Source organism: Cyanistes caeruleus, chromosome 11 (genome assembly GCF_971803275.1).
Source record: "Cyanistes caeruleus chromosome 11, bCyaCae1.hap1.1, whole genome shotgun sequence".
Classification (NCBI taxonomy): Eukaryota; Metazoa; Chordata; class Aves; order Passeriformes; family Paridae; genus Cyanistes; species Cyanistes caeruleus.
In genome coordinates, this window is record NC_141711.1 from 2056440 (window position 1) to 2084063 (window position 27624).

Below are 27624 nucleotides of genomic sequence, written 5' to 3' on the forward strand. Positions count from 1 at the left end.
ATGGATGGATTTTATGGTGTTTTATTTATTATTTTGGTGTTTTAAGGGATGAAAAGAGGACACCTCACCTGCCAGACACACCGTGAGCGAGTGCAGCACCAGCAGCTCCCATAGCAACCTCATCTTCAGCTCCAGGGGCAGAGGAGAGCAGCCCAGGAATCACAGAGCACAACGGGGCTCCCTGCAAAGCTCAGGCAAGCTTCAGGCTGCAAAACAAAAGAAATCACAAGGAGATTTAGGCTGGGGGCCCCTCTTTGCTGACAGTTTATTCTTCCTTTCCAGGAAAGTTGTATCTGAGGATCAACAAAGAAACTTTTGTTTATTATTATATTATAATAATTACAATATTTTTATTATTATATTATATTATATTATATTATATTATATTATATTATATTATATTATATTATATTATATTATATTATATTATTACTAGAATCATATATTTATTATAAAATACAATATATTATAATATATTATATATAATTATAATATTATATATAATATAATATAATAAATATATTATATATGATATATTAATAATATAATACAATACTATAATAATATTAATTATAGTAACAATTAATTATAGTAACCATTAATATTATTGTATTTTAAAATTATAATAATTTATATTATTGAAAATCAATATTATTATATTGACTTTCAAATCATTCTCAGCAGTGATCTGTGACCATTTCAGGGTGGCAGGTGAGGATTAAGGAGTGTAACCTGTCGCTGGGAGATTTCTGCTCTCTCTTAATTTTGCCCTTGGGAGATTCACTCCCTGCCTCTCTGGGGTGAGCTGGTGTAATTAGTGAACTCTGCAGATGAAAATGAAAATCAGAGTAATTGCCTACTCCAAAACTTTTCTCTTTTCATCCAGCACACAAAGGGCAGCATCTCTGCCAGGCAGAGCTTCGCAGGAAAGGTTCTGCTCAAAGAAGGGGATATTTTTCCCATTCCACCTCCATCCTCACTGCTCTAAAATTCCCTTTAAAAATCAAATTTAAAACATCCCCAAGTAAAAACCAATGTTCTCCATGCCCCCTGTTACGACCTGTAAATAATTAGAATTTGAGAGTAATTTAAGACCTTCTTAAATCACTTAAAATCACTGCAAACCTCCACCATCCCCCTCCCAGCAACCCAAGGGGGAAAAAATGCCTTCATTTATGAAAGGAACCACTCCAGAGCAGGCATTTAAATATTAAAAATAAATAAATCAAGCCAGACACACATTCTTATAATTTATTCATCTCGGTGAAGACTGGAAGTTCAGGGGCCTTCGTGCTTACAAGACAAACTGCATGAGTAATAACAAGAGAGGTCTCTGGCTGCTTTTGTGAGCTAAAACTGGGAAAGTTCTTCTAATAAAGTCAGGTTCAATGCCCTGGGAAGGTTGAGAATCTTCACCCTCTGATCTGAAGATGCAGCTTTGAAGCAGGGAGAGATTAATTGCATAAATTCATCTATTCTCAGACAGGTGAGGCGTGCTGGGGGGAGCAGGAATGACCAATCAATGAATCCTAAGAACTATTTAAGGCGATGATTAGAGCAATAATTATTAATTTTGGAAAGAAAATGTCTATATTGATTGACATAGTGAAGCAGTTTCTAGTGAATTCCAGAAATGTATTTTTTTTACCCTAAATAGTCTTGACCTGTGGAAAAACACTAGTTTTCCCCCAAACACCAAATTCTCTAGATTATAACAGCAGCCACACAAGAGATTTCTACCAGTTTTACACCAATTTAAGTGAAATTTGAAATAAATCTTGGATTTCAGCAGCTGCTGAAATTCTTTCCCGTTCTCCTTTTCCCAGGAATTAAAAAACAATAACAAAAATCCTGGATAGTCTTGAATTTATTACCCCTCCTCATTGTAACTTCAGTTCTTGCCACAGCTGCCCTGACCCAGCAGGGGAAATTATTTTATTATATTATTTATAATATTATTTTATTATATTATTTGGGGAAAGTTCTGGCTACTGTGAGGGTTTGCAATCTCATTTTATTTATTTGTTTTTTTTCTACTCAGGAAATAATGCTTCTCTCATCATTTTAAACACAAATACAAAGCATTTCAAAGCTACCAATGTAAATTAGCTTCCAGCTGATAAAGATGTTAAAACTAGCAGGATCTGTCCTTCCTCCCATCTAGTTTTGACACAACCAGTGGATCTCAATTTCAGCCAAAAAATGAAAGCTAGGCTAAAAATATAAATATAAATATAGATATAGATATAAATATAAATATAAATATAAATAATATAAATATAAATATAAATATAAATATAAATATAAATATATTATTCTATATAAAAATATAGAATTGTGGAATGGTTTGGGTGGGAAGGGACCTTAAAGCCCATCCAGTGCCATGAGCAGGGACACCTTCCACTGTCCCAGCTGCTCCCAGCCCCATCCAACCTGGCCTTGGGCATTTCCAGGGACCCAGGGGCAGCCCCAGAAGCTCTGGGCAATAAATATATTTTAAGTCAAATGAAAAAGCTGAAACTTTTCCATTATTCAGCCATTCAGCAGTTGCTGCAGAGAACCAAGAGACACCAGAGGGTCGTGCACGTGTTTCAAAGCAGTTTCCATCTCCCTGATGTCTTCATAGGGTAAAGCAAGACAGAAAGTCTCCCCAAAGAGAAACGATGCCTGTCTTGGCAAAAACAGCACTGAAAAGTAAATTAGATGATTACCACTAAAAATATTTTCCTAAGGTTAAATTATGGTGGTTCTCGAGCCACGGCTGCAATTCCATTTCTCGTGATCGTTCCCTATTTCACATGTGAATGAGTCCAATTCTCAGAATGTTTCCCTGTAAATATTTCTGCTGCTCACATCAGCCTTTGTTCAGAGCTCTGCAAGAACTGTTCAAACACAGAGACTTTTTATGGCAGCGGCTTCAGGAAAAGCAACGTTTGTGCATGAGCAAAAGGTGGATAATTGAAAAGATCCTTCCCATTCCTAAATGCTTCCTGACTATGAAATCCCAGGGGAGTTTGTGCTGCTGCTGAAGGCTGAAAACTCACAAAGTTTACACAAAGTTTAATATTCCATTTGCAGAAGGAAGCAGAGGCAGTTTCAGCACTACACAAGTTACTTTTTCCAGATGAAAATGAGATTGCTGAGTTTCAGTCTGGAGGTGCAGCCCATTAGAAGCCCTGGTGCCACCACACGTGTGCAGATGTCTTTTTAACTTCACTTCTGGCAATGCAGCCATTGCAAATTCCTTCCAAAGGCACCTTTGCTCCTAATTGGATTCTGCCAAAGAAACTTGACTCTAAGAGCTCTGACTGCAGGCAGGAAGGAGGGGGGGAAAAAAATATATGTGGAGTAGAAATATCTGTGGTGATTTTTTCCACGTTTGTGGGCATGGCTGTGAGTAATTTTGTTTGGATTTTTCATGATTAGCACTTCTGTAAAAGCAAAATAAAAATTAAAATCCTGAAGCTAATACATCTGTGGATAGATTTAGAATATGAAAAACAATTTAAAAGATAAATTTGCACTATGTGACCACTCAGTTTTGTGAATGTTCTGAAGGAAAACCTGCAGAGCACACCTAAAAGTGATGCCTTAGGATTTTAATTTTTATATTTCCTATCTGTTTGTAACCCTGCAGTTGTTTAGTGCAGAACTCCAAACTCCACACCCAGTGCCAGCTGCTGCTTCCCCACTTTGGGCAGACACAGCAATTCCTCTCCAGGCCTGGCAATCAAGGACACCTCACTGCCTCAGGCCCCAGAGATGGAAACAAAAGGGACTTGGGGGCAGCAAACTTGGGCTAAATGACTTCATTCCCTGCAGCTGGAATTGGAAAATCAACCCCCAAAATGCAAATGGACCAAACTTATAAAAGTGTGACACCCATGACCCGTCATCCATTTTTGGGGGATTTTGTCTGCCCTAAATGCACCTGAAGGCCTTCAGTGAATAGAACTGCTTTTTATTCCTTTTATTCTGCCTGGTCTCTGTTTTTGGGTAATCCCAAAAGGCACCAAGAGCCCTGCAGAGCTGCAGCATCCTCAGCTGACATTTTGCTGCTGCTGCCCACTGGTGTGCTGCAGAGTGCCAGCTCTGCTCAGCTCCCAGATAAATCACTGCTAATGAAGCGTGCTGCACAGACAGACAGCAACAGGCAGCTTTTAATCACCTCGGCCGAGGAAGAGCTCAGGGTAAGCACAAAACACTCGGCACTAATGGGGGACTTGTTAGATTGGAGGTGAAGCCACCCTGGGGCTGCCACAGGTGTGACCCCAGGGCAGGAGCAGCGCTGAGGGGAATTCGCTGCTTCCCTCCACACTGACATTCATCCATCTGCCAAAAAACCTCCCCAGTGGTGCCCAGCTTTTCAAACAGGAGTGGGGAATCATGAAAATAATCTCCAGGCTTGGCTGCAGAAGGGAGAGCAGAGCGTTGGGTGGTCCCACTGCTCCCTGGTGTGGGGCTGTGCAGATGCTGGGGGCACAAAACCACAGAATTTTTTGGGTTGGAAAAGACCTCCAAGGTCACTGAGTCCAACCTGTGACCAATCCCCACCTTGAGCAGTGAGTGCCACCTCCAGTCACTCCCTGAACTGTTTAAGGGAAAGAGGAGATAGAAAATGCAGACAACAGCAGCTACACAGGATGGATATTGCAGGCCAAATCTAGAAATACCAGAGCCAGCAAAACTTGAGCACCAAGATATAACAGAAACTCAAATTCTACTTTTATGCACAAGAAAACATACCCAAATAAACAAAAAATATCAAAACAAACAAACAAACAAAAAAACCCAAACCAAAACAAAAAAACCAAACCAAAGCAAAAAAGTTGAAAATAAACCAGAAAGTTTTCTGAGGTTCCAAAAACCCTCTCTTTTTCTTAAAAAAGGAATGCACACCTTCTCTAATGCACACCTATAAAAAGGTCTCTGCCCATCAAAGATGGGCTTGGTAGGTGCTTCAGGATTCTTAGTGGAAATATGGAATAATTGAGGTTGGAATGACATGTGAGATCATCCAGTCCAATCCTTGACCAAACATCAACCAAAAATACCACAATTGTCTGAGAAAACAATGTCAGCTTTCACGTTGTGTTTCCCCTTTGGGCTCTCATTCCCAGTCTATCACTGGATAGAGATTTCATTTCCCCGGGCCAGGGAAGTTACAGCAGCTCCACAGATGGAATTTCCAGCCCAGCCCAGTCATTTTTATTTTTCAGGCCTTGGTGAGCTGTGCCCCAGCCGTGTGTGGCTGTCCCACGGATGGACTGTGTCCATCCCAGCCACACAGCAAACACAATTCCAACAGCACGAGCAAAGATTCCCGATGGAATCACCCAGGAGGCGCCCACTGCCACGAATGACAACCTCTGGAGGTTAAATACTGTTTATTCCATGGGAATTCCTTTGGTGGAAGTGCTCCCTGATTTATGCTCATCCCAACTGTGGGGCAGCTCTGCCAGCAGTGGGGCAGACAGGGGGATGTTTCCCTGCTGCTGGAATTACAGGTGGAAATCACTCCCACCAACGCCATCCCTTTCTGACTGGGTCTAGAAGCAACATTCCTGGTTTATCTTTCTGCAGGACCTAAAGCCACAGCTTAAAACCTGATTTAGAGGGACTGGATGATGCCTGTAGCATTCACAGCATTCCCTGCACACCTGGGTCACCCCTGAAAGCTCCTTGGAAGCAACAATCCACCCTAAACATGGATATTCCCAGCTGAGTCACAAGTTCCTTGAACCACAGCAGTTTTCCACAGTAAATTAATGATAAAATTAGATGTTTTTAATCACCAGCCACTAGCTGCACCATCACCCTCAGGAAATTCAGAATTGCCCTGGAAAACCGGGATAATGCAAGGATAAATCATCTCCAGGGAAGGAGAGCGGGGTGGCTGGACACAAGGCAGAATTAAAGCTGTGGGTATTAATTAGGGCTCGCTGTTTATTGTTCTACCTTTTCCACTAAGGGATGAAATAGGAAATGCTCACCTGAGGCAGCAGCTCTCAGAGAACATCCACACACAAACAGCCCACAAATTCTGAGGTGCTTTATTCCAAGAAGGAGTAACATTATCATAATAAAAAGCTACAAGCAGTGAAACTTCCTGGCCTGGCTTTTTCTACAAATTAGAATTTATCCTCTTTTAGAGAGACTTTTACTAAAGATTGTCTGGATCAGTTACCTTAAAACTCACCACTTTAAAGCCAATTTCCACCTTCCCACCGAGTGACATTTTCAGTGCAGTGTTTTGGGAGATTAAAGCCAGGGGCTATCCCACATAGCCAAGCAATAAATTATAAACCTCAAAAGATGCCAGCTTTAGGGAGAGTAAGATAACTCAAAAGAGCAAAAGATATTTGAGTTGGTATTTCCAAAGTCCACTTCTTATCTCCTAACTATATCACCAGTCCATCATCAACACAAGTGGTCTGGAAGGACCATTGCATGTCCAATTTTGCTTTGTTGTTCTTTTTTTTTTGCTGTTAGCAAAGCTCTCAGTGAGAGCCCTGAATCAGAGCTCAGCTCTGGTTTATCTTCCTGCAGGACCTAAAGCCACAGCTTAAAACCTGATTTAGAGGGAGGGGATGATGCCTGTAGCATTCACAGCATTCCCTGCACACCTGGCTCACCACTGAGAGCTCCTTGGAAGCAACAATCCACCCTAAACATGGATATTCCCAGCTGAGTCACAAGCTCCTCGAACCACAGCAGTTTTCCACAGTAAATTAATGTTAAAATTAAATGTTTTTAATCACCAGCCACTAGCTGCACCCTCCTGCTCTCCAAGCAGCCTCTTCCCACCTGAGAGCACGGCCACCCTGGCAAACCCCTTGATGCAAAAATCAGCTGTCAGACTGGAATATTAAACTCCATCTGACTTTTGAGCATAAATTTCCAACAGAAATAAGGGTTAATTTAGTGCTGTCTCAGTTTGACAGAATGCTGCAGGAACAAGGCTCCCAGGACTCTGCTGCCAAGGAAGTTCCTGTTATCCCTAAATCACTGCTTTAAGATAAGGAATCAAGGCAGTTTCACTCTCTGCACAGATTTAGATAAGCAACATTCAAAGTTATCATTCCCTTTTGGATAGGTCCATTCCCAAAATCCACATTATCAGGCAGTATGGTCTTGTCCAGGAGACAAAAAAATTACATGAAAATATTGAAAATATTTCTGTATCATCTCCAAAATCATCATCTCAATGACATTTCACTTTTCACTGCTGGAGTTTACAGAGTAACCCCTTTGATTTCAAAGGCAAAAGGAGAGTTTTCTCCACAGGACTTCCACTGGGAGAGTCCAGTCCAGTGGACACACACACACTCACACGCTGAAGAATTCTTTGCCTTCCTTCAGAGGTACAAACTGGAGCTTTCTTAAGGGGATAAAATGGAACTTGGAGAAGAAAAGCAACAAGCAAGTTTATTGACTTTGAAAAGCTGGTGAGAAGCCCGTTCTCTGTGTATTCCTGGGAACAGAGGCTATCAAAACAACAATTCCCTCATCACCTATTACTGGCAGAAGGCTTCCAACCCAGATAATTGAGATGCTTGGACCTCAAATGTTTTTAACTGGTTTGTCAAATCCAAAAATCATCTAGGGAGGGGAAAAAATAACCCTCAGCAATCGTTTTGATACCCCTGCTACGTGATTATTTAGTGTTTTGTTTCCCCTTCGAAGTTTATTTTAAAGACTGCCTGGAATTGAGGGAATTGGGGATGTTGAGTGAGGAGAGGAGCAGGGTGTGGGGAAGGCTCAGGCAGGGAGAGCAGACTAAAAACACCTCTAGACTTTGCACATTTTGTGTGGAAATAAGAAAATGCTGCACGTCTGAGCTCCCAGGAGCTGGAATGTGCTTCCCAGAGGGGCCAAACTGGAGCTGGGAATGCTCTGCTCCACACTCCAGGCTGGGCAGGGGATGGGATGGGCCAGCCCAGGGGATGTTCCAGAGATTTGTGTGAGCACTGGGAGCACAGCAGGGCTTTGTGAGACACATCCCAGGGATTTTGGGGTGCTGAGCTGCAAAGGAGCCCTGAGCAAAGTGGGGTGGGAGGTGGCAGGAAGCGTTCCCCACTCTGCAGCCACTCCTCCCATTTGCCTGCCACCCTCTTGACAATTAAATCCTTTTTTTTTGTGTGGTGGCAGGTCCCTGCCTCCAGCCCTGCTGCTCTCAGCAGTTCTCCTGCCCACGGCCTGCTGCGGGTGCTCATCTCTCACCGAGCCTGAGCAGCTCACGGTGCAAAGCCCAACAGCTCAGCTGCTGCTGCTGTGAAACCACAGAACCCACACAGGGAGACAACACGGCCAAACACAGAACTCACAGGCTCCCAGCCTGCCTTTCCTCCCATTATCTGTGGATTGTTTCCAGCAGCGAGGCCAGGATCACTCCTGGGATATCAAGTGAAGGCACAGCACCAGCCCTGAGCATCCTCTGGGATTTTTCTGAAATGGTGAGGTCACTGTTGCCTTGCAAATCTAACGGCACAGATCCAACTGGTGATTATCTTGCTATGGAACAGTCTGGGTTTGCACTTAAATTTGTTAGTTTGATTAAAAATTGAGCTTATCCCCAAGGAAACGGATAGGGAATCAGTGCTATGGAGGTCCAGCCTTGACCATGGCCCTCCAGAACAGATTAATTTAGCCCTGGCATCAGTTCACTGAACTGCTCAAGTCCTCAGCATGGCCTGAACACAAAGTTTTCCCTCCCACTGGGAGAGCAAATCCTCCAAAATGAAGCCAAGCAGCCGAGAGCAGACCAGTGGAGGCCTCTGTTCCCTCGAGTGCAGCTCAGACAGAGCAGCAGATTCTCTGGGGCTGGGTGTGAAAGGAGAAGCAGCTCTGCTGCTCAGGCAGTGATGTGCCTTGGGTTATTCTGGGCTGGAATTCAGGGCATAAATAGGCTCCAACAGAAAACAAATTGATGTCTCAGTACACAGGACCTTTGTTAGCAACTCCAACCCCTCAAACCAGCAGCTGGACATGCCATGGGCACAGCAGTGCCTGCCTGGTGTGGCCACAGATTTTGGCCCCTGAGAGCCACCTGCCCATGGCCATGTGGCCTTTGCACCTGGCAGCTCCTTGGAGATGCTGGGACAACAAATCTCCGTGAGAAACGATTTAAAAGCTGTGGCTGAACCCTCCAGGAGAGGAGCAGGGCAGGAGCTCGTGGCTGACCCATCCCAGTGACCTGTGGCTGACAGAACAACCACTGCAGCAGAGTAAAGTCACGCTGGTGACACCTCCTTGGGATCCCTGCTGCTCCTTGGTACCCACAGCACAATCCTCCCGCTCTGATTTAATTACTAAGCATAAAAGGAAATAAAACTTCAGAATGAAAACAAAGAAATTGCGCTGGGTGTGATTTATGGGAGCTGTTCTCCAGCAGAGCACCATAAACTGCGTGTTTATGATCCCTATTAGAGGGCTGCAAACACTCTGGCATTTCCCTACACTGACTATGCAGATTACATGAAATTACTGCCTTTTCCTGCCTCTGCCATCTTTTACAGAACGAGGGTATTTTTTAAAAGACATCCTCGTACTAAGCAAGGAAAAATAAATAAATAAGGCTCCCTCATTGCCACAGGCTCTCAAGCTGGAATGTGCTGAGCAGCTGGCAGAGGTAGCCAAGGAAAGAGAGCTGCACACAGCTTTGTTTTCAATCTGGAATATCAATTATTGAAGGAATCAAGCCCCTGGCCAGACAAAACAAAGATCATCTCCACAGCGGATAACGAGCCGAGCTCCATGGCCTTTCAGGAATGGCTGGATGGCTGCACCAGGATTTATTGAGAGATCACATTAAGCCCTTGGTTTGCTTGTCATAGGCAGCAGATGAAAGGAAACAAGGTTTGCAAACATTGATTTGTGTGTAACAGCTTCCAAAGGTGCGAAGAGAAATGTTTGTTCCCGTTATCCCTCGCTTAGGGCTCTGCCTGTCCCTCCACCCTGCGAGCCTGGGATGGGGTGGGATGAGCAGAGCCTGCTCCTGCTGCCTCTGGGATGGGGCTCTCCCTGCCCAGGTCCCTGCAGGAGCTGCCAAGAGCTCCTCAAAAGGCTCAGGAGGAGAGCAAAGGAGCCAGCAGGGACCTGAGGCTGGGTCTGGATGCACGCTCTGACACCAAAGCCACCTGCAGATTTTAAAGCCTCTCCCTGTTTAAAGCCCTGTTTAAAGCAGCAGATTCTGCTCCTGCCTTGCATGGATTGAGTCTGGATGAAGAAGGAGGGGAGCTCACACCAAATTCAGCCTGTTCTCCAAAGGTGAGCAGGAATTCTTTGCCTCAAGGGTGGGGAGGCCCTGGCACAGAGTGCCCAGAGAAGCTTTGGATGCTCCATCCCTGGAAGTGCCCAAGGCCAGGCTGGGCTTGGAGCAGCCAGGGAAGCTGGAAGGAGCTGAGATTTAAGGTCCTTTCCAACCCAAACCGTTCAGTGATTTTGGGAATTGACCCCCATCCAGGCTGCAGAGAGCACAGCTACCAGCTGGACCCCAAAAAAGCCACATGTCCCGGTGCTGTGTCAAACCAGATCATTCACCCCCACTTTAAAACCTCTTCAAGTGCTAATTGTCAACATTTCAACCTCTACCTGCACCTTTAGGTGCCAACTGATTTCCAGCCATAGTTGGGATTTTCCACCTTTCCTTCTGCATAGATGGAGCTGTCAGCTCAAATTGAATACATCCAATATTTGGCAAAATTTCTTTGTGATGTCTGGGTGATTCTGGGACAATTCCTTTTAACTTTTTTTTTTAAATTGTAACATCTCGAATTGAAGATAAAATAAGAGTTCCAAACCAGGAAACAGAGTTAGGAAATTAAGACTGAGAAAAGGATAAGTAAAAAATGTCAAAGTGTGAAGTTTGGGGTGGGAAAGAGGAGCATGAGCAGGCACTGGAGGCAAAGCCACCCTCCAGCAGGCAGGAGACTCCAAAAGCACCAGAGGGTGGATTGAGATTCCAGCTGGGAACAGTCAGCCCCACATCCTGTCACAGCTCTCCCCTGCTATGGAATTAAAGGGAATTTTTGGCTGGCTAGATAAGAATTTACTGCATGCAGTAAAACTCCAATTGTACAGCTGAAGTTACAACAGCAGTGTGTTAATTTATCTCCTGTTCACACCATTAAAGCAATGACTGAGAGCTAAAACCAGGGAGCAGAAATCACCCAGTTTATGGCCCCTATTAGTTCCAAGGGGCTTTGGATAAGACCATACTGGAAATAATAGAAATATCACCAGATGGAAGGAAAAAATAAATGATCAATATCTGCATCATCAAATTTATCAGTTAAATCAGTTCTGGGTGTAGGATATCCATTGAAAAAGAACTACACACATTATAAACCATGGCCAAAATTTAACCAGAAACCCTTATTTAATTTTATTTTAATTAAAGCTCAAATCATTACATTCCCCTGTATTTTATGACTGTCACTTTATCAAGGGGAACTCCATAAAATATCCAAAGCAAGAAGTTCTAGATAAAAAAGGAAAAATAAGTATTTCAATCTAGAGAATTATTTCTTTCTTTTAATTTTCTTTTTAGATCACTGCACAAGAGAGAAAATCCCAGTCAAGGCACAGCAGGCACTGAAAACTGAATTGTTTTGAGTTGGGAGATATAAAAATGTTTAATTTCAGCCTACATAGTTGCTGGTTTTTGAATGTCCCTTAGTTTATCTGTCTGTTCCTTCTGTCTGCTCCCTTCTGCACAAGTTCTGAAGCCCAGCAGCCCTCAGACTTCGAGGTTTGTAAAGATATTAAACTTTACACAAAGATCAATTACTTATAGAAAGTTTAGTCTGCCTTTGAACCCAGATGTGAAACTATTCCATTTGATTCTGATGGAGATGTGGCCATTGCTTGTTTCCACATTTTCCTTCAGAGAAATGTTCCTTCAGCTAACCAGGAAGTTCAGAGAAACTATTAAAATAAACCACACAGGGGTTAATTTGAATGCAGTTAAAAATTCAGGCAACTTCCATCAATCCTGACCTAGATTTGAAATTTATTGCAAGAACTCCACGCAGAAGCTTTCCTTTGGCCTGGGAGCAGCCCTGCAGCTGGCCCAGGGCTGGGGCTGAGGGGTTGCTGGGATGATTTCTGCTCGTGGCTGCAGCCCCACGAGGGACAGACACATCTCTGGCACTGGGAAATCACCTGGGATGAAGGAATGCTCAGGTTGGAAATGACCTCAAAGCTCATCCAGTGCCACCCCAGCCCTGGGCAAGGACACCTTCCACTGTCCCAGGCTGCTCCAATCTGGCCTTGGACACTTCCAGGGATCCAGGGGCAGACACAGCTGCTCTGGGAATTCCATTCCAGCCCATCACCACCCTCATTCCTTCCCAATATCCCATCCGTCCCTGCCCTCTGGCACTGGGAGCCATTCCCTGTGTCCTGTCCCTCCATCCCCTGTCCCCAGTCCATCTCCAGCTCTCCTGGAGCCCCTTCAGGCCCTGCAAGGGGCTCTGAACTCTCCCTGGAGCTTCTCCTGTCCAGGTGAGCATCCCCAGCTCTCCCTGGAGCTTCTCCTGTCCAGGTGAGCATCCCCAGCTCTCCCAGCCTGGCTCCAGCCCTTGGAGCATCTCCATGGTCTCCCCTGGGCTCTCCCCAGCAGCTCCATGGCTTTGATATTTTGGGAGCCCCAGAGCTGGAGGTGCCTCCAATGCTCAGCCCAGAGCTGACCCCAAACACAGCTTCCAACCAGAAGGGAACTGAACACAGGCATTCCCAGAATCTGCCTCCATACCCTTCCCAAAAGGTTCATTTTCAGAGGCCCAGAGCAGCCCACTAAAAGTCTGTCACAATGCTCAGCTGTAATCACCAGCCTCGGCCTGGGGACAGATCAAAGCAATTTGCTATAAAAGGGCAGGAAAGACAAGTTTTTGGTTGTAGTGCCAGAGGAAAAAGGCTTCAAAGATGTTTCCTGACATGCTGGCTGCTGCTCTGCGAGTGACGCCGCACAGCAGCTCGTAATGAAAACCGACAGCGCTGGTGCTTACACAACTCTACACGTGTAACACCCAGGCAATGTGTGCAAAAAACAGCATTTTGAGGCAATAACAGGCTCAAAGTAAACTCTAACAGCAAGCACAGAGATCCCTCTGGAGATTTCTTGTGGGAAAATTACACTAAACCCGAGTATTGACATAAGGTTAAAAGATATTCTAAATCAATTGACATTTAAGGCTGCAGCAGTGTTAGCATGTCTGGAAAATGCAAAAAGCTTGTTAACCCCCCTGTATTGGTCTTTAACTTGAAAATGCTGCCTCCATCTGATACTGGGAAGGAGATACTCAGTGTAATCAGGAGGTTTTAACCTACTAAGAGCCAGCCAGGCAGTGCATGTTCATGTTAAACAGTGCAGGCTGGAACCCCAGCTGGGGATTCCTCCCTGCCCTCCCTGCCTTTCTTGCTCATCCAGAGGAAGCTGGAAGGAGTCAAATGAGAAATAATTTTTACAGTGTCACCCCAATATTCCTCATTCTTGTGGGCCCCCAGCTGTTTTCCTCTGAGGCTGCAGCACATCCCTGCATTAGGAGCTGTTCCTGAGGTGTTCACCCCTCCCAGCTCTGCAGAGTTTAAATTGTTTCCTGTTCCTTCCATCTGGGATGTGGTCACCGAGCTGTCTCTGCTGCTTCCACCCCACTAAACCCCATTATGGTTTAATGACCATAATCCCCCTTCCCTCTCCTGGGAGCAGATGGTGAGCACACACACACACACACACACAACTTCATCAAATCTCCTCAAATCCATAATTTATGGGCAGGGAAGTTCATCAGCCACCTAACCTCATTAGCTTCTCACGCCCCACTTGCAGAACTTCAGAGATCCTTCCAGAAATGTTGATAAAATCCCTGAGAGGTGAAATAAGTTCTAAACAATTTGTATTTTAAAATGGTGCCCAGGAACTGAACCTGACCCCCTGGCAGAGCCAGCACTGTGGTCCTTCTGGACCACATTAATCTATATATAATTAATCTATTAAAAATTATTATAAAAAAGCCTTTTGCTTTTTAATAGATTAATTTCTTCAAAGCTCAGCTTTGAAAAAAAATGTCAAAGAATCCTTTTAGAAACCATTCCTTCACTTTCAGGAAGACTGGACAAATTCTTGAACTTGGCAGTTTAAGAGCCATAGCAGATAAACTGATCATCCAACAGCATCATAACAATTAGCACAAAACATAGAGCAAGCATCAGAACAACTCACAAAGCCACACCCCCTGATGTTTTAGCTAAAAATAGCAGCTTTCTGCCCAAATCAGTGCACCTGACAAGTTATGAAAACAAATGAAATTGTGTTTAAAGATACACATGATGGAACATGGCTTTGATTCCCACACTGCCTAAATTCCACAGCTCACAGTAATTTCAGCTCAGCTTTTTAACACATGCAGAATTATCAGCAAAGCCGAATCCAGCCTGGTTTATGGCTTGAATCTCCTTTGTGGATCTCTTTCCCTGCCCAGAGCAAAGAGCCCTGCAGGAGGCGCAGCTCCAGTGCAGGAGGCACAGCTCCAGTGCAGGAGGTGCAGCTCCAGTGCAGGAGGTGCAGCTCCAGTACAGGAGGCACAGCTCCAGTGCAGGAGGAGCAGCTCCAGTGCAGGAGATGCAGCTCCAGTGCAGGAGGAGCAGCTCCAATGCAGGAGGAGCAGCTCCAGTGCAGGAGGTGCAGCTCCAGTGCAGGAGGCGCAGCTCCAGTGCAGGAGGCACAGCTCCAGTGCAAGAGATGCAGCTCCAGTGCAGGAGGCGCAGCTCCAGTGCAGGAGATGCAGCTCCAGTGCAGGAGGCACAGCTCCAGTGCGGGAGATGCAGCTCCAGTGCAGGAGATGCAGCTCCAGTGCAGGAGATGCAGCTCCAGTGCAGGAGGCACAGCTCCAGTGCAGGAGGCACAGCTCCAGTGCAGGAGATGCAGCTCTAGTGCAGGAGGCGCAGCTCCAGTGCAGGAGGCACAGCTCCAGTGCAGGAGGCACAGCTCCAGTGCAGGAGATGCAGCTCCAGTGCAGGAGATGCAGCTCCAGTGCAGCCACCCCTGCACAGCCCAGCTGCTCTCCCCTCCTGCTCCCTCCGATACCACAAATGCTCCCAGAGGGCTGTGGGACAAGCAGAGCTCTTTATGAAGTGCAGCTGCTTGTTTTTACCAGGCAGGGAATTCAGGGAGCTGTGGGTTTCATCCAGCAGGACTCCAGCTCTGTTCTGGCACAGCAATACCTGCACTCAGAGTCTGCGCTCCCGAGGAAAATCTCGGCTGGGACTTGAGTTTTGTCACAAATCTCACACAATAATCCATAAAGATGAAAGCTGCAGAGAGCCAGAGTAATTTTGTAACATCTCTTAGCACAAATGCAACATGACACGTGCACCCAGAGCTGTTTGTTGAGATGTAGCCCGCGTGCTTTTTCACTACATTAATACCAGTTTGCTTTTCCCCTCGCTAGCACGATTTCACCTGTAACATGTGTTTATTTTGAGGGGTTTGCTGCTCCCTGAGCTCGGCACAGCAGCTGTTTTCTTTGGAAAAAGCTTTGAAACAACAACGAGCTGTGTTTCCCTGAGGGAGCAGGGCCCAGAAGGTGCCTGCCCAGCATCCCCTGAGCATCCCAGCTCCCTCTCCCAGTAACGCTGACACAAACAATGCTTCAGCACATCTGCATCTCCAGCAGAGCTGCCAGGGGATGGGCTCATCAGCACTACAGCTAATTAGGGACCTGGCTGAGGAGGAACCGTGCTTTGAACACATTTTACCACCTGCAGCTCACAGAAGGATGATTTGGGCTCTACTGAAGCACAAGGTCCCATCCCTAAAAACATTTACCCGAATCTGTGAGGGCATCACCCACACACCAGCGAGCCCTTGTCTCCCAGAAGGGCTCTGCATATCCCTCACATTCACATTTCACTGTGTACCTCATGTGCATCATTTTATTCTCACTGATATCCACCCCAGCCTGCCCAAAAAGAGCCAAGGTCCTGCCTTTTCCACAGGCAAATCCCCACACACCTCTGGAATGGCACCACTCATCACCAGGCTGCAGGAACTGCTTTTTAATCTATTTTTTAGCTTATACATATATTTTTATACACATTTAAGCATCAAAAAGCAGCTAAAGGCAATTATTTTCCTCTTAAATATCTCTCTTTTCTAACTCTAAACAGGTGAAGTTTCCTGATCCTTTCCACAGTAACTCCCCAGTGCATGTGGCAGCTGTTCCCAAATTCCTCCCAGTGGCCTCACACTGGGTATTTCCCCACACATCCTCAGCACAGAGCTGTTCCTGAGCTCTTCACTTGCCCACAGCCCTCTTGGACCCACACTGCCTTCTTTACATCTCCTTTGCAGAGCACTTGAACTCCCATCCCTGATACAGGGTTTCCTTCTGGCAAGCCTTAAATTTGCCTTCTATTATTTGCCAACTGCCCAGGACGCTCAGCTTCTGGAAATCCTGCCCTCTCCTTAAAACTCTGCACTGCTGCATTTTGTATCTTGCCAAAAGACACTTTATTCCTTTGGTCTCCCCCTGATGCTCCTCTCTGAGTTTAAATCACCTTTTTTCCACGCTCAGATTCAGCCCTTTGCTGTGTAAGGAAACTGCTTTATGGGCTCCTTGAGAGTATGGAGCTTTTAATTGTGGTAACAGAGCTCTAACAAAGCTTTTCTGGGCAATAAATTCAGGCAAATCTTACCTGGGGTGCAGAGCTGGGCTCCCCCTGTAGCACAGAACTTCTGCTGCACCACTGGCACTATCAACTGAGCACTGCTGAGCTGAAATTCCTGATTTATTCCTGGTTCCAAGCCAGGAATACACGATGCTGCTGAAGCCAAGAGGTAAAAATTGCAGCTCAGGAATGAACAGCTTCAAGAAATCTAAGATCCCACCATGGCCCCAGAGCTTGGCTGGCTGGAAAGATGCAAAGATGCTTTCCTTTAAAATGAATGTACGTTCCCCAGCTGGAAAAAAAACACCACAGGAAAGGGCAGATCCTGCACTGGTGTTTCCTGGGAATCAGGTCTGACTTGTTCAGGCTATTGTTACTCAAAAAGTATCAATATAAAAAAAGTATTGAAACCCAAAAGCAATAGGATTTTCATCACTCTCATAAAAAATTAACTATTTCATGGTTCAATATACGACACCCTCAAAGTTTCATCAGAAATGACATTAGCAAAATTAAGCAGGGAAGATCTGAGATGGCATCTGTTGCAATCAGCAGTAAAGGGCTTCAAATGATGCACAACAAAGCATTTAAAGGATACAGGAAATATTGTTTTTCTGCTATATTCCTCAGGGGTTTAAGAATGCCAGGGATTTCTTTATGAAATCAGGAAAGAAACCTTTCACTCAATAATTTTTACAGTTTTGTGAGCATAAAGCTGATAATCTCCTGTTTTATTCTATCTGCTGGGGGCTCCTGTCCCAACCCCTCCCCTTTTCCTTTGAAAAGTTTTCCATTGAACATTTAAAAGAAGAGAGATGGAGAGAGGCTATTTACAATGTCTGGAGTGACAGGGAAAGGGGGAATGGGTTCAGATTATTATTGTTATTGTTATTATTGTTATTATTGTTATTATTATTATTATTATTAATAATAATAATAATAATAATACTATTATTAGTCAGGTTTCAGTTATTAGGAAAAAACTTCCTTCCTGTGTGGTTAATGAGGCACAGGTGCCCAGAGCAGCTGTGCCTGCCCCTGGATCCCCAGCAGTGCCCAAGGCCAGGCTGGGTTGTGGCAAGCACAAAAATATTCTTTAGGAAATTCACATTCTAGTGAAGTTTCACTTAGCTGTGCTAGGAAAGCTTGACAGTGGGGTCAAGTTGCAGCAAAAAGATAAAAAAACCCTCTTAATTTAAAAGCTTTCGACCTCTTAATGTAGAAGCAAATAAATAAAATGTATAAATTTTATTTATAAATAAATAAAAATTATATAATATTTATAAATAAAATTAATTTATAAATAGATTTTTTTCAGGGAAAATATATATATGTATATTTAAATATCCAGGTATTTATCATTTGAAAGGAAAATGTGTAGATTTGCAGTAGCCTTACTGAGAACTCTGGGGTTTGGTACCATGATCTGTGCTGAAGCCCTACCCCAGATCATTATAGAAACACTGAAATTACAACATTCCTAAGAAAATCAATTATTTCCATAATCCTATCTTCCCTTTCACTGCTGCTCACTGGGGACCCCTTTTATTGTGAAATGAGGGCAAGTTCAGCTTTCCATGAGGGAAAAAGCACTGGAACCAGGAAACCTGCCCCTTCTGGCTCACACTTTCGGAGCTTCCCAATCCACCCCCAGCGCCTGGGCAGGGCAGGAAGCCATTCCTGAGGCCCAGGTGTGCCATTCCATGGATATTCCCTCATCTCTGCTCAATCTCTCCCTTATTCCACCCCTCACACCCCGTGGAACATCGGCAGCACAAAGGTCACTGCTGTTCTTCTCTTCCTGGGATGTTCTCCCCAGCCAGATCCACGGAGAGCATTCCCTGTCCTCACCCTGGGACATTTCCATGTTTTTCTCCCCAGCCAGATCCACAGAGAGCATTCCCTGTCCTCACCCTGGGACATTTCCATGCTGTGCTTTTCTCTGCCTTCACCTGGTGCCTGTCCAGGACAAAACTGTCTGTAGAAAAAGCATCTTTTTTATAGAATTTCCTGCAACTTGAGCAGCTCCCCTGCTCCTAAAATCCAACCAATTCCAGCTCCAAGGCTTTGAGCTTTAGCCAGAAGAGCCCAAAGCCCGGGGACAGAGCATCAGACCCCGCGTGTGATGGGCACATGGAACTGCAGAGTGGCATTTCCTACGTCCCCAGGAACCTGTGCCCTTCTCAACCCTCAATGTCACCAAAAGCACTCAGGAACTGCAAGGCCTTGCAAAAACCAGGGCCAGACCCAAAATGAGAGGTTGGTTTTAGAGCTATCGACTGCTGCTCTTGGCCAGATGGGATCCAGGAGGCTGCAGGATGGATCAAGGGAGAAGGGAGTGGTGCAGCTCTCAGACATGTATTTTTAAGTATTTTTAAGAATAAAAGCAAATTCTTAAAGGTTTCAACTGTTTATCCCACAGCTCTCATTTCTGCTTTCACAATGCCCCGAGGAGCCAATGTGAAAAGTCTTCCTGGGCAAAGCACATCCTTCTCTTAACTCACTTCTCAGCATTGAAATGAAAGAAATGAATATTAAAGCCACAAAGCTCAGGAGTTTGAAAGCACAGTGAAAGGCATCAGGCATTGCACTGCCCCACCCCTGCATCCCAGCCACTCCAATGAAAGCTGCTCTCTCCACAAATAATTTCTATATTCTACCAGAGAATGAAACAGCCAGAAAAATTCTACCTCTGCCAGATAATTTTTCCTCTTTTTGTCCCTGCAGTACCTGGCTGAGCTGCTCCTGAGGAGTTTTACTGCTGCTTGGCTCTGAGGCGACGCGGTGCCATCCCGCACGAGGAGATCTTGAACTCCTGCAGGAACTGCTTGCTCCCGAGGAGGAACAATTTCCTTAAAGAATCAATGAAAAGAAAAGCCCAGAAGTGCTGAGCTCTGAGCAGAGGGTTCTGTCTCACCAGCTCGGTGCAGCCAAGGGCAGAACAGAGCTGGGGTGCCCAGGGATGCTCTGTGACCCCGTCTGGCTGCACAAGGGATGCGGGGATGCAGCTCCCTGCATTGTCCCCGCTGCTGTGCCCTCAGCTGGGATGTGCAGGAGCCTCTCCTGCATCCCTGGGGAGCAGCAGTGGTGCTGGAGGGAGGGAGCAGCACCTGCCCTGCTCATCCTCATCCCTGGCAGCCTGGGGAGAGGTGAACGCAGAAGGAACCGTGCTGGTGCTGCCTCCACAGAAGATGAGCAGAGAGCCCCTGTCATTAAGCAGGATGCTGCCTGCACAGAAGATGAGCAGAGAACCCCTGTCATTAAGCAGGATGCTGCCTCCACAGAAGATGAGCAGAGAAGCCCCTGTCATTAAGCAGGATGCTGCTCGTGCTGAGGCTCTGCACCCTGCTGGAAGCAGGGGATGGAACTAAAGCCCCACCTTGCTTCCCTCTACCTAAACCTTTACTTCACCTCTGCCTAAACTTTGTGGAGCAGACTCCTCTTGAAGTCTCCACTTCAAAGACCCCAACAGAAAACATTTTATCAGCATTTTCTTGCAGCTGTACAGATGTTTCCTCCTCCTCAACCTGCAGGTTTATTGCTTTGCACATCTTTTATTTAAGCATCACATTCACCGGTTCCTAAGGTCAATGTAACAAATATTTAATGGCCACTTTTATCTTTAAGCAAACAGATTCTTTCCCCAGGGTCCCTGTGACTCCTTGTGGAGCCCCTGCACAGCCCCAGGAGTCCCAAAGCACTGGGAGTGCAGGGCTTGGATTTACACCCCTGGATGTCCCCAAACATCTGCATCAGACAGGGAGAAATGGGGGAGGAAAGTTCTGGAAGGGGATTTGCTGAAGGAAATACCTCCAGGACACCTCCAGAATTCATCCCCAACCCAGAGGATGCCCAAGGACACGGATCCCAGACCCAGCACAGAGGAAATGGGAGCCATCCCTGTTTTAAGGAATTGCTTCCTCAAAATTGTATTTATTTCATGCAATATAGACTGGAATAAAGCAAAGCTACAGGAAAGGACAGGGGAGTGATGGGCAAACAGAACAACATCCCACTTCCATCCAATCCTCACAGCATCCACAAGGGGTTGTCTGGGATTGTTGCATCTGAACTTCTGTAATCGAGAGCAAAATACACATTTCAATTTTGTTCCCGTGCCATTTGGATATTTCTGCATTTAGCTGTTACAAAATAAAAATGATATTATTCCATTTTTAATGTAAGACTCCGAAACTGCAGCTTTTACAAAGATAACCACGCTCTTATTATAACTTTATGCAAATTGCCATAGATCCAGTGAATTCAATTAACTGAATTGAATTCCAATTTGCAGAGAAGCCCGGTCCAATAATTCAAAAACTGCATTTCTTGAACAGTTTCTAGTTGGCCAATGCTTACAAATCTGTCATTTCTATTTGGACTATTGTTCCAGAGCTGTCAGCACACATATTTCATAGAAACCACGAGATGCCCACAAAAACAGGTTAATTAAGGAGTTCTCATACATCCCAGTCACATTAACAAGCAGACCCCGTGAGCAAACAAAAAGTGAAGCAAATGAAAATATCCTGGAGTATTTATTCCATAACAAAATGGAAATAAAGGCTTTAATTGCCTTCAAGTTCTATTCAGTCTTCATTTGCTTAGCAATTGCATCGACTCAGGTTTTATTGTTCCTTGGGTTGGACTCGCTGCGGTGCCCTGTGACTCAGATTTGTTTCTAAATGGTGGCAGTAATTAGCAAACAGGATTCTTTCCAGCTCTGTCTGTCCCTGGTGGGATGGATCCCCTGGAAACAGCCCAGCAAAGGCTGGAAAACTTAGAACTTGAAATGCTGTGATGTCTCAATGATTCCTTTTAGGTGGAATTCAGCGCAATAAAGGAGATATTATTGCAAAGAGAGCAGAGATTCATCATTAAATCATTCCATATGTGTAAGAACCATCACCAAAATGGGAACTGATGGATTCTGTGATAGAGAACACTGGGAGAGGAGGGGAAAAAACAGGAAAAATCTGCATTAAGGGATGCAAAAGAGAGCGTTGAAGCCACTGAACAAAGCCCAGCAATCTCATCTAACAGCATTTTAAGGTCCTTATTTTGTAAGGCTGGATAAAGCAATGGGTGTTCCCAATATTGGAGCACTGTGGCAATGCCTGGGGAGGCTGAGTGGGAGACAGGAATTATTCATATTAACACAAACACAACAAAAATGGGGACAACTCTCCAGGAGCTGCTTCTTTCTCTGGGCAGCATCACCTTGGGTGTGCTCCCTCCCACACCCCTCCTGTATAAAGCAAAATAATTTCTTTCCTAAAGATAAAACCCTCCCCTAAATGCAACTTTACACCCAGAAAACTTTGCTAAAACTGCCATGTTTTCCCAAATTCATGTTTTTCAGTTTTGTCTCTCTGATCAAGGGTAGAGTTTCCTGTTGGGAGTAAATCAGCTTTGCAGTGACATTTCTGTCCTTGCCTGAAGGAGCCTCTACTCTCCGAGAGTCTTAGAGTGAGGAAATTAAAACAAAAATAATTAAGGAATCCAGGTGAGGAAAAGCTGATCCTATGATTAATAAATTTGGAACTTGGTGTATATCCAGTTAGAACTCCATGATCTTTAAGGGCCCTTCTAAACCAAACCTTTCTGAAAAATAAGTGAGGAATAAGGTGAGGGCAAAACCAAAACACCTCTGTGATTAATAAACTACACCGAGCATCCCAATCTGGGGTTCTGCTTCTCTGGGCTTTTTTTTTTCAATAAATTTGATTTATTATTATTTATTATATTTTAGTTATATTAATTATAATGTATTTATATTAATTATATTATAATTATTTCTATTATTTATTTGTTATTATACTAATTTTGGACACAAGCTAAACCACCACAGCCTAAATGAATGGGACAGTTTGGTGGGACCCCACTGCAGGACAATAATTATTTTTCTTTTTTTTAATTTAGTCACCCATATTTGTGAATTTCATTTCATTTATGCCACCCCAGGGAATGGCTGTGCTACCTGTAAGGTGATGCTCTCACACTGCACCTGCTCCAGCCTGAAAAAATGGGAAGGTGAAGTTGTGGAGTGCACAGAAAAAAAAAAAAAAGAGGATGAGGTGGTTACAGAAGCCTAAATTCTATTTTTATGGCAATAATAGGTTTTAAATAATATTTAGAAAGCCAAATATGTGGAAAAGGTTTGGCCAACACCCTGGCAAAGCAGCACTCCCTTGGTGTGCAGGGATCACTCCAGGGAATAAAGAACACAAGTCAAGTGTCAGATTCCATTCCAGAACATTTGTTGTTGTTGTGGATATGCTATTAAGGAATTACTTGCTAGGAGCAAAGTATCCAGGAAACCATTCAAAGTACAATCCTCAGTCTTTTATGATTCAGCTCAGTCGTTTCCAGTAAATAAGAGAAGTCAAGAATAACTTTAATTACTCAGCTTCAGCAATTTCTGCCATAAAAGATGAGAGCTATCAGCTCCAAGTATGCACTGCACGAGTGAAAAACTCGGGCTGGAGATCCACAAAAAAGCACTTAGCTTCAGAAAAAGAAGGAAAATTACCCTATGTGTTATTTTAGACTGTATAAAGATGGCCATGGAAGGGTAGATTTATTCTCTCTTCCATCTTTGTTGACTTCCCAAATGGATCACAGTCATCAAAGGCAGAGCAGGGATGCTCAGTGCAGCTCATCCTCTTAATGCTGCCTGTATTTCTCTGCCATTAAAACCCTGACAAAAAAACATTCCTGAGATGATCACAAAATATTGAACTGTCGGGAGAACTGGCTCATCACTCCACCAAACCAAACACTGCAGTTTATCAATCTGCAAATATTTCAGAACCCAGAACAATCTGTGCAAAGCCAAAGCTGCACGCCCAGGAATGGCTCCTGCAAGTCAGCAAATCTCTGAAGATGAATGATTTGTCCCTTTTCTCTTGTTTATCGTGCTTTTTTATCCAAGAATCCTGGATTATCAGTTCCCAGAGATGTGCCCACACTCCATGCCTGTAATGTTGTGACAGTCAGATGTCTCCACCATCCCTAAAAGCCACTTCCAGGGAAGCTGCTGTTAAAGCCCTGGGATCGCAGTCAGGATTGCTGCTGCCTCCCACACTCCAGGGTTCTGTGGGGATTGTGAACTATTCCCAGGTGACATCCTCTGGAATCACTTTTCCAAGCAAACAAGGCCTTGGATAAGGAATTGTTCAGCCTCTGCATCCCAGGTAATTGCTGATTGCAGTATGTGAGGTGTGATTGCTGACTGTGCTGCCTGACGTGCTACTGAGGATAATTATAGACACTTTAATTGCTTCAGGTCTTGGAATTGCCAAAGTCCAGGGATGAGGAAGGGCACTGAAGGTCTGCTGAGACAAGGAAACCTCCAAAATTCCATGTCACCTGTTGCCCCTCTGTTTTGGGATCGTTCCTTCGGGACCAAAGTAGGCTAAAAGGAGGTGATATCACTTTCCAAAGTGTCTTATCTCCAGGGCCCCTCTTTGCTGGGGAGAAATTCCTGGAAAAGCTGCCTGCTGGGTGTGTTCATGCAGCCCTGTGTGCTCACAGAGGTGAATTCCTGCAGGAATTGTCACTGAGCCTTCATCACCTCTCCCCTGGCCCCTGCCCTGCCTCCTCTGGGAAGGAAAGTTCTGGAAGTATCCTGGGAATGCTCCCAGAAGTGTGGCTTCCATCAGGGCAGTGTGGAAAAGCAACATCCTGCAGAGCCTCCCCACCTGCAAATTTTCCTATGTGGCAACAAGTTTGGAATAAAAATTACAGAGTTGGGCTCCTGAAGCAAGTCCAGACAGCAGCTGGAGCTGCCTTTGTCATTGATTCAGACAACTCTCTCCTAGCACTCATAAAAATCCACAAATCTCCCATCCCCAGAAGTTATTAGAGATATTTAAAGCTCCTGAAATAAGTCAGATTGGCAGATGTGAAACACGAATCCTCCTTTTACCCACAGAGAAGGAACCATACAGAAATCCCTCAGATTGCACATCCCTCTCCTTTCTGAGCTTTCCTCTCCAGTGACTAAAGGGAGAGGAAATAAAATAAATAAATACAATTCTGCTGATGAAATACATCACTGGACTTGCTGCAAAATAACCTTCAATCACCCAGAACACAAACTGGGCACTGAAGGGTCTCGTGAAAAATTTTAGCATTTAAAAAACGTATCAGCTCATAATTTCAATTTATAAATATTTTTCCATGAACCACCTTTTTTTGTTTCTGTTTGCCAGACAGAGACACACATAACAAAACTAATTATGGAGCTAATTTGCATTGTAATCCTGAGATTTGTAATGAAGGAACACGTCCAGGGCTGATGAAAATGTTACAAAGTGCATGCTTGGTTCTCCTGATTTTATCCCAGTGGGGTGATGCAAAACTGCAGGAGTTAGATTTGGAGAAGACATGAGGTAAATTGTGTTGAATTACTGGGATGAGATAGAGGGATATCACTCAGGATTTATCCTGCTGCACATCTGATGAGCTGCAGGAACGTTGGAATAACCTGTGGGAACATCAAAGAAAGGGGAACAAAGAGCCATCCTATTTTTTTTTTTTAAAGTCAAATTTCAAATGCAGTAAATCTGTGGCCATTTCTCCAATCATTGCTCCCCAAATGCCTCAATTATCTCCAGCTATGATGAACAGTAACTCCTTATCCCTGAAAATATCCAGGCACTGGAGCTGTCTCACCTCCCTGAGACAACATCCCGTGCTCCTACACACCTCATTCTCCAAAACCTCTCTCCACTGCCGTGTTTTGCTAATGATGTTTGCACTTCCAGCTCTCCTCCTCTTGTCCCAGGCTCACTGGATCCTTTCCCAGCCTGGCAATTCCTGGCAGACCAGGGGTGGGACATGGTGGGGTGGGACATGGTGGGGTTTGCCCTGTGGATTCTTCATTACTGATGGAAATGGAGACACCAGAGCTCTCCCAGCTGGAGCCTCAGAGCCCATGGAATGCTGGCAAAGCTAAGGAGAATGAAAAATACCTTTTTTTCTCTGGAAACTGAACAGATTGAGGAACAATAAAGCATGAAATCCCACTCGGCACCGCTCACGGCCGTTCCCTGGAAGTGCCTTTTGATAGCAAATACAACACAGAGATTTCTCACTTGTCCTGCCTGGACATTCTGTTTGCAGCCAACCACTCAGAAAAGATTTTGAGCCTTGGCCATTTTGCCTACAGCTGTCTGTGGCAAAGCTGAAATTCTCACCTTGAAACCGATTCCCTGTGGAAGCATCAGTGGTTTAAACCTGGTAACACAAAACCAGGCTATGAACAGATGCTAAAAACGTTATTTGGGGGTGAAATGATGGTAATTCATGTCACAGGCTTAGGTCAAGCTTCACCTGCCTGGCTTTGATCTTCAGACCCAGATGAAGCCTCCTGAGTCTGGGTTTGAAGCCCCTGAGCCACGCCAGGATCAGCAGCTTTGGCTGCACAAGCACACAGCTCCAACTTGGATTTCTGCTACCTCCAGGCAGTTCCTGCTGTGAATTTTCACAGCTTTTTTCCCAACTACACCCAGCCCGTGCCACCACCCACTCCCAGCCCCTGCAGAGCTCATCCTCCCTGTGCAGGATGTGACACCTCAGAGGCTCCAGGGAAAACAGTGGAGCTCTGACAGAAACGGCGCTGGGCAGCTAAGAACCAGCAGTGCCCTCTGTTTGCAAAAGACAGTGAGAATTAAACCCTTCCAGAGGCTGAGAAAGCTTCAGAAAAGCTGGTTTAGATCTTGTCCTGTCCATGGTTTCTCTGACCCAAAATGAAATCTATTAATGCAGCCATTAGTAACAAACACAGCCAGGCTGCTGCTACATTAAGGACGCTTAGGGTGTCCTAATATCACACTGCAAAGCATTTAAAATACTTTAATTACATGTCTGAATGTCCACCACAGAGAAACCAGATTATTTCAGGTGTCACCTCCATCACCTGCCTGGCCCTGCACAGGGAGCACGAAGGCAGAGAGCTGGAACATCTGGAAATCACATTCAGAGCTGGATAAAGCGAGGGACTGACACAAATCCCACCCAAACACAAAGGGCAAAGCGCAAAACATCTCCCTGTCTCTATTTCCTGCAGCGTGCAAAGGTCTCTTAATTTGATGTTCTACATCTAAAAGAAGAATCCAAAGACGCAAAGTCACAGTTAATGAATATTTTTCAGGCAAGGGAGCTGGTGAACGTGACAGAATCTCTGGACAGCAATTCCAGTTCATCAGCTGCCACTGGTTTATCTGAAGATAAGAATAAAAATCTAAGACCTCTGAACAGGTTCCATCACATAAACAGATTACAGCTGATTTCCTCTTTATGATCCATTACATGAAGAAAATACAGCCATTAATTTATGCCTGGGATGGAGAGAATTTGCAATGATTCAATATAACTTGATGGAATTGATAGTGTCAGCTATAGGCAGGAAAGATGGGTATTACCAAAGTATCAAATGCAAAGTACTATCAAAAATATAAACACGGGTTTGGGGGAAGAGATTTCACTCAGGAAATAATGGCTAGCAGATTAAAAAATTATCTCAGAGACAAAAGAGACAATGCTGTGCCTTGGCTTCCCTCTCCTCCTCGTGCACCAAAATCTGAATTCTCTGGCATTTCAGTTTCTCAGGAGCAATCATTTTCTATTACCAGAGTGAAAGGGACTCCTTGTTTCAAACCACATGAATTCCAAGCAACCTCAAACTTGGGATTTCCAGCTGTCCACATCTTTATTTCCCTGCTCCCACTGTCATGGTAAGAGCACAACTCCCCTGAACAAAACCTGACACGTTTCCAGCAGTTTCGTTGGAATTATCCCCAACTCCCAAGAACATCACTAATTTTCAGAGTAACTTTTTGTGATTTTCCTAACTATCCTTCCCCTAGTGTCACGCAAAGTCTCTGAATGTCAAAATGTGACTTATTAATAGGGAAAAAAAATCCATTAGTAACATTTAAGTTCATC

The 27624-nt window shown here is 44.6% G+C and overlaps 1 protein-coding gene across 7 annotated transcripts in view; it reads right to left on the minus strand.

Moving 5' to 3' along the window:
- LOC111934941 (contactin-4) overlaps positions 1-27624 on the minus strand; it is a 263405-nt gene that overhangs the window by 125840 nt on the left and 109941 nt on the right. For all 7 annotated transcript variants that reach the window (XM_086846907.1, XM_086846912.1, XM_086846910.1 and 4 more), the window contains one exon: positions 69-206. In XM_086846907.1, coding sequence (XP_086703033.1) covers positions 69-123 — 55 coding nt within the window. In that variant the 5' untranslated portion in view covers positions 124-206. The remainder of the gene's footprint in view (positions 1-68; positions 207-27624) is intronic.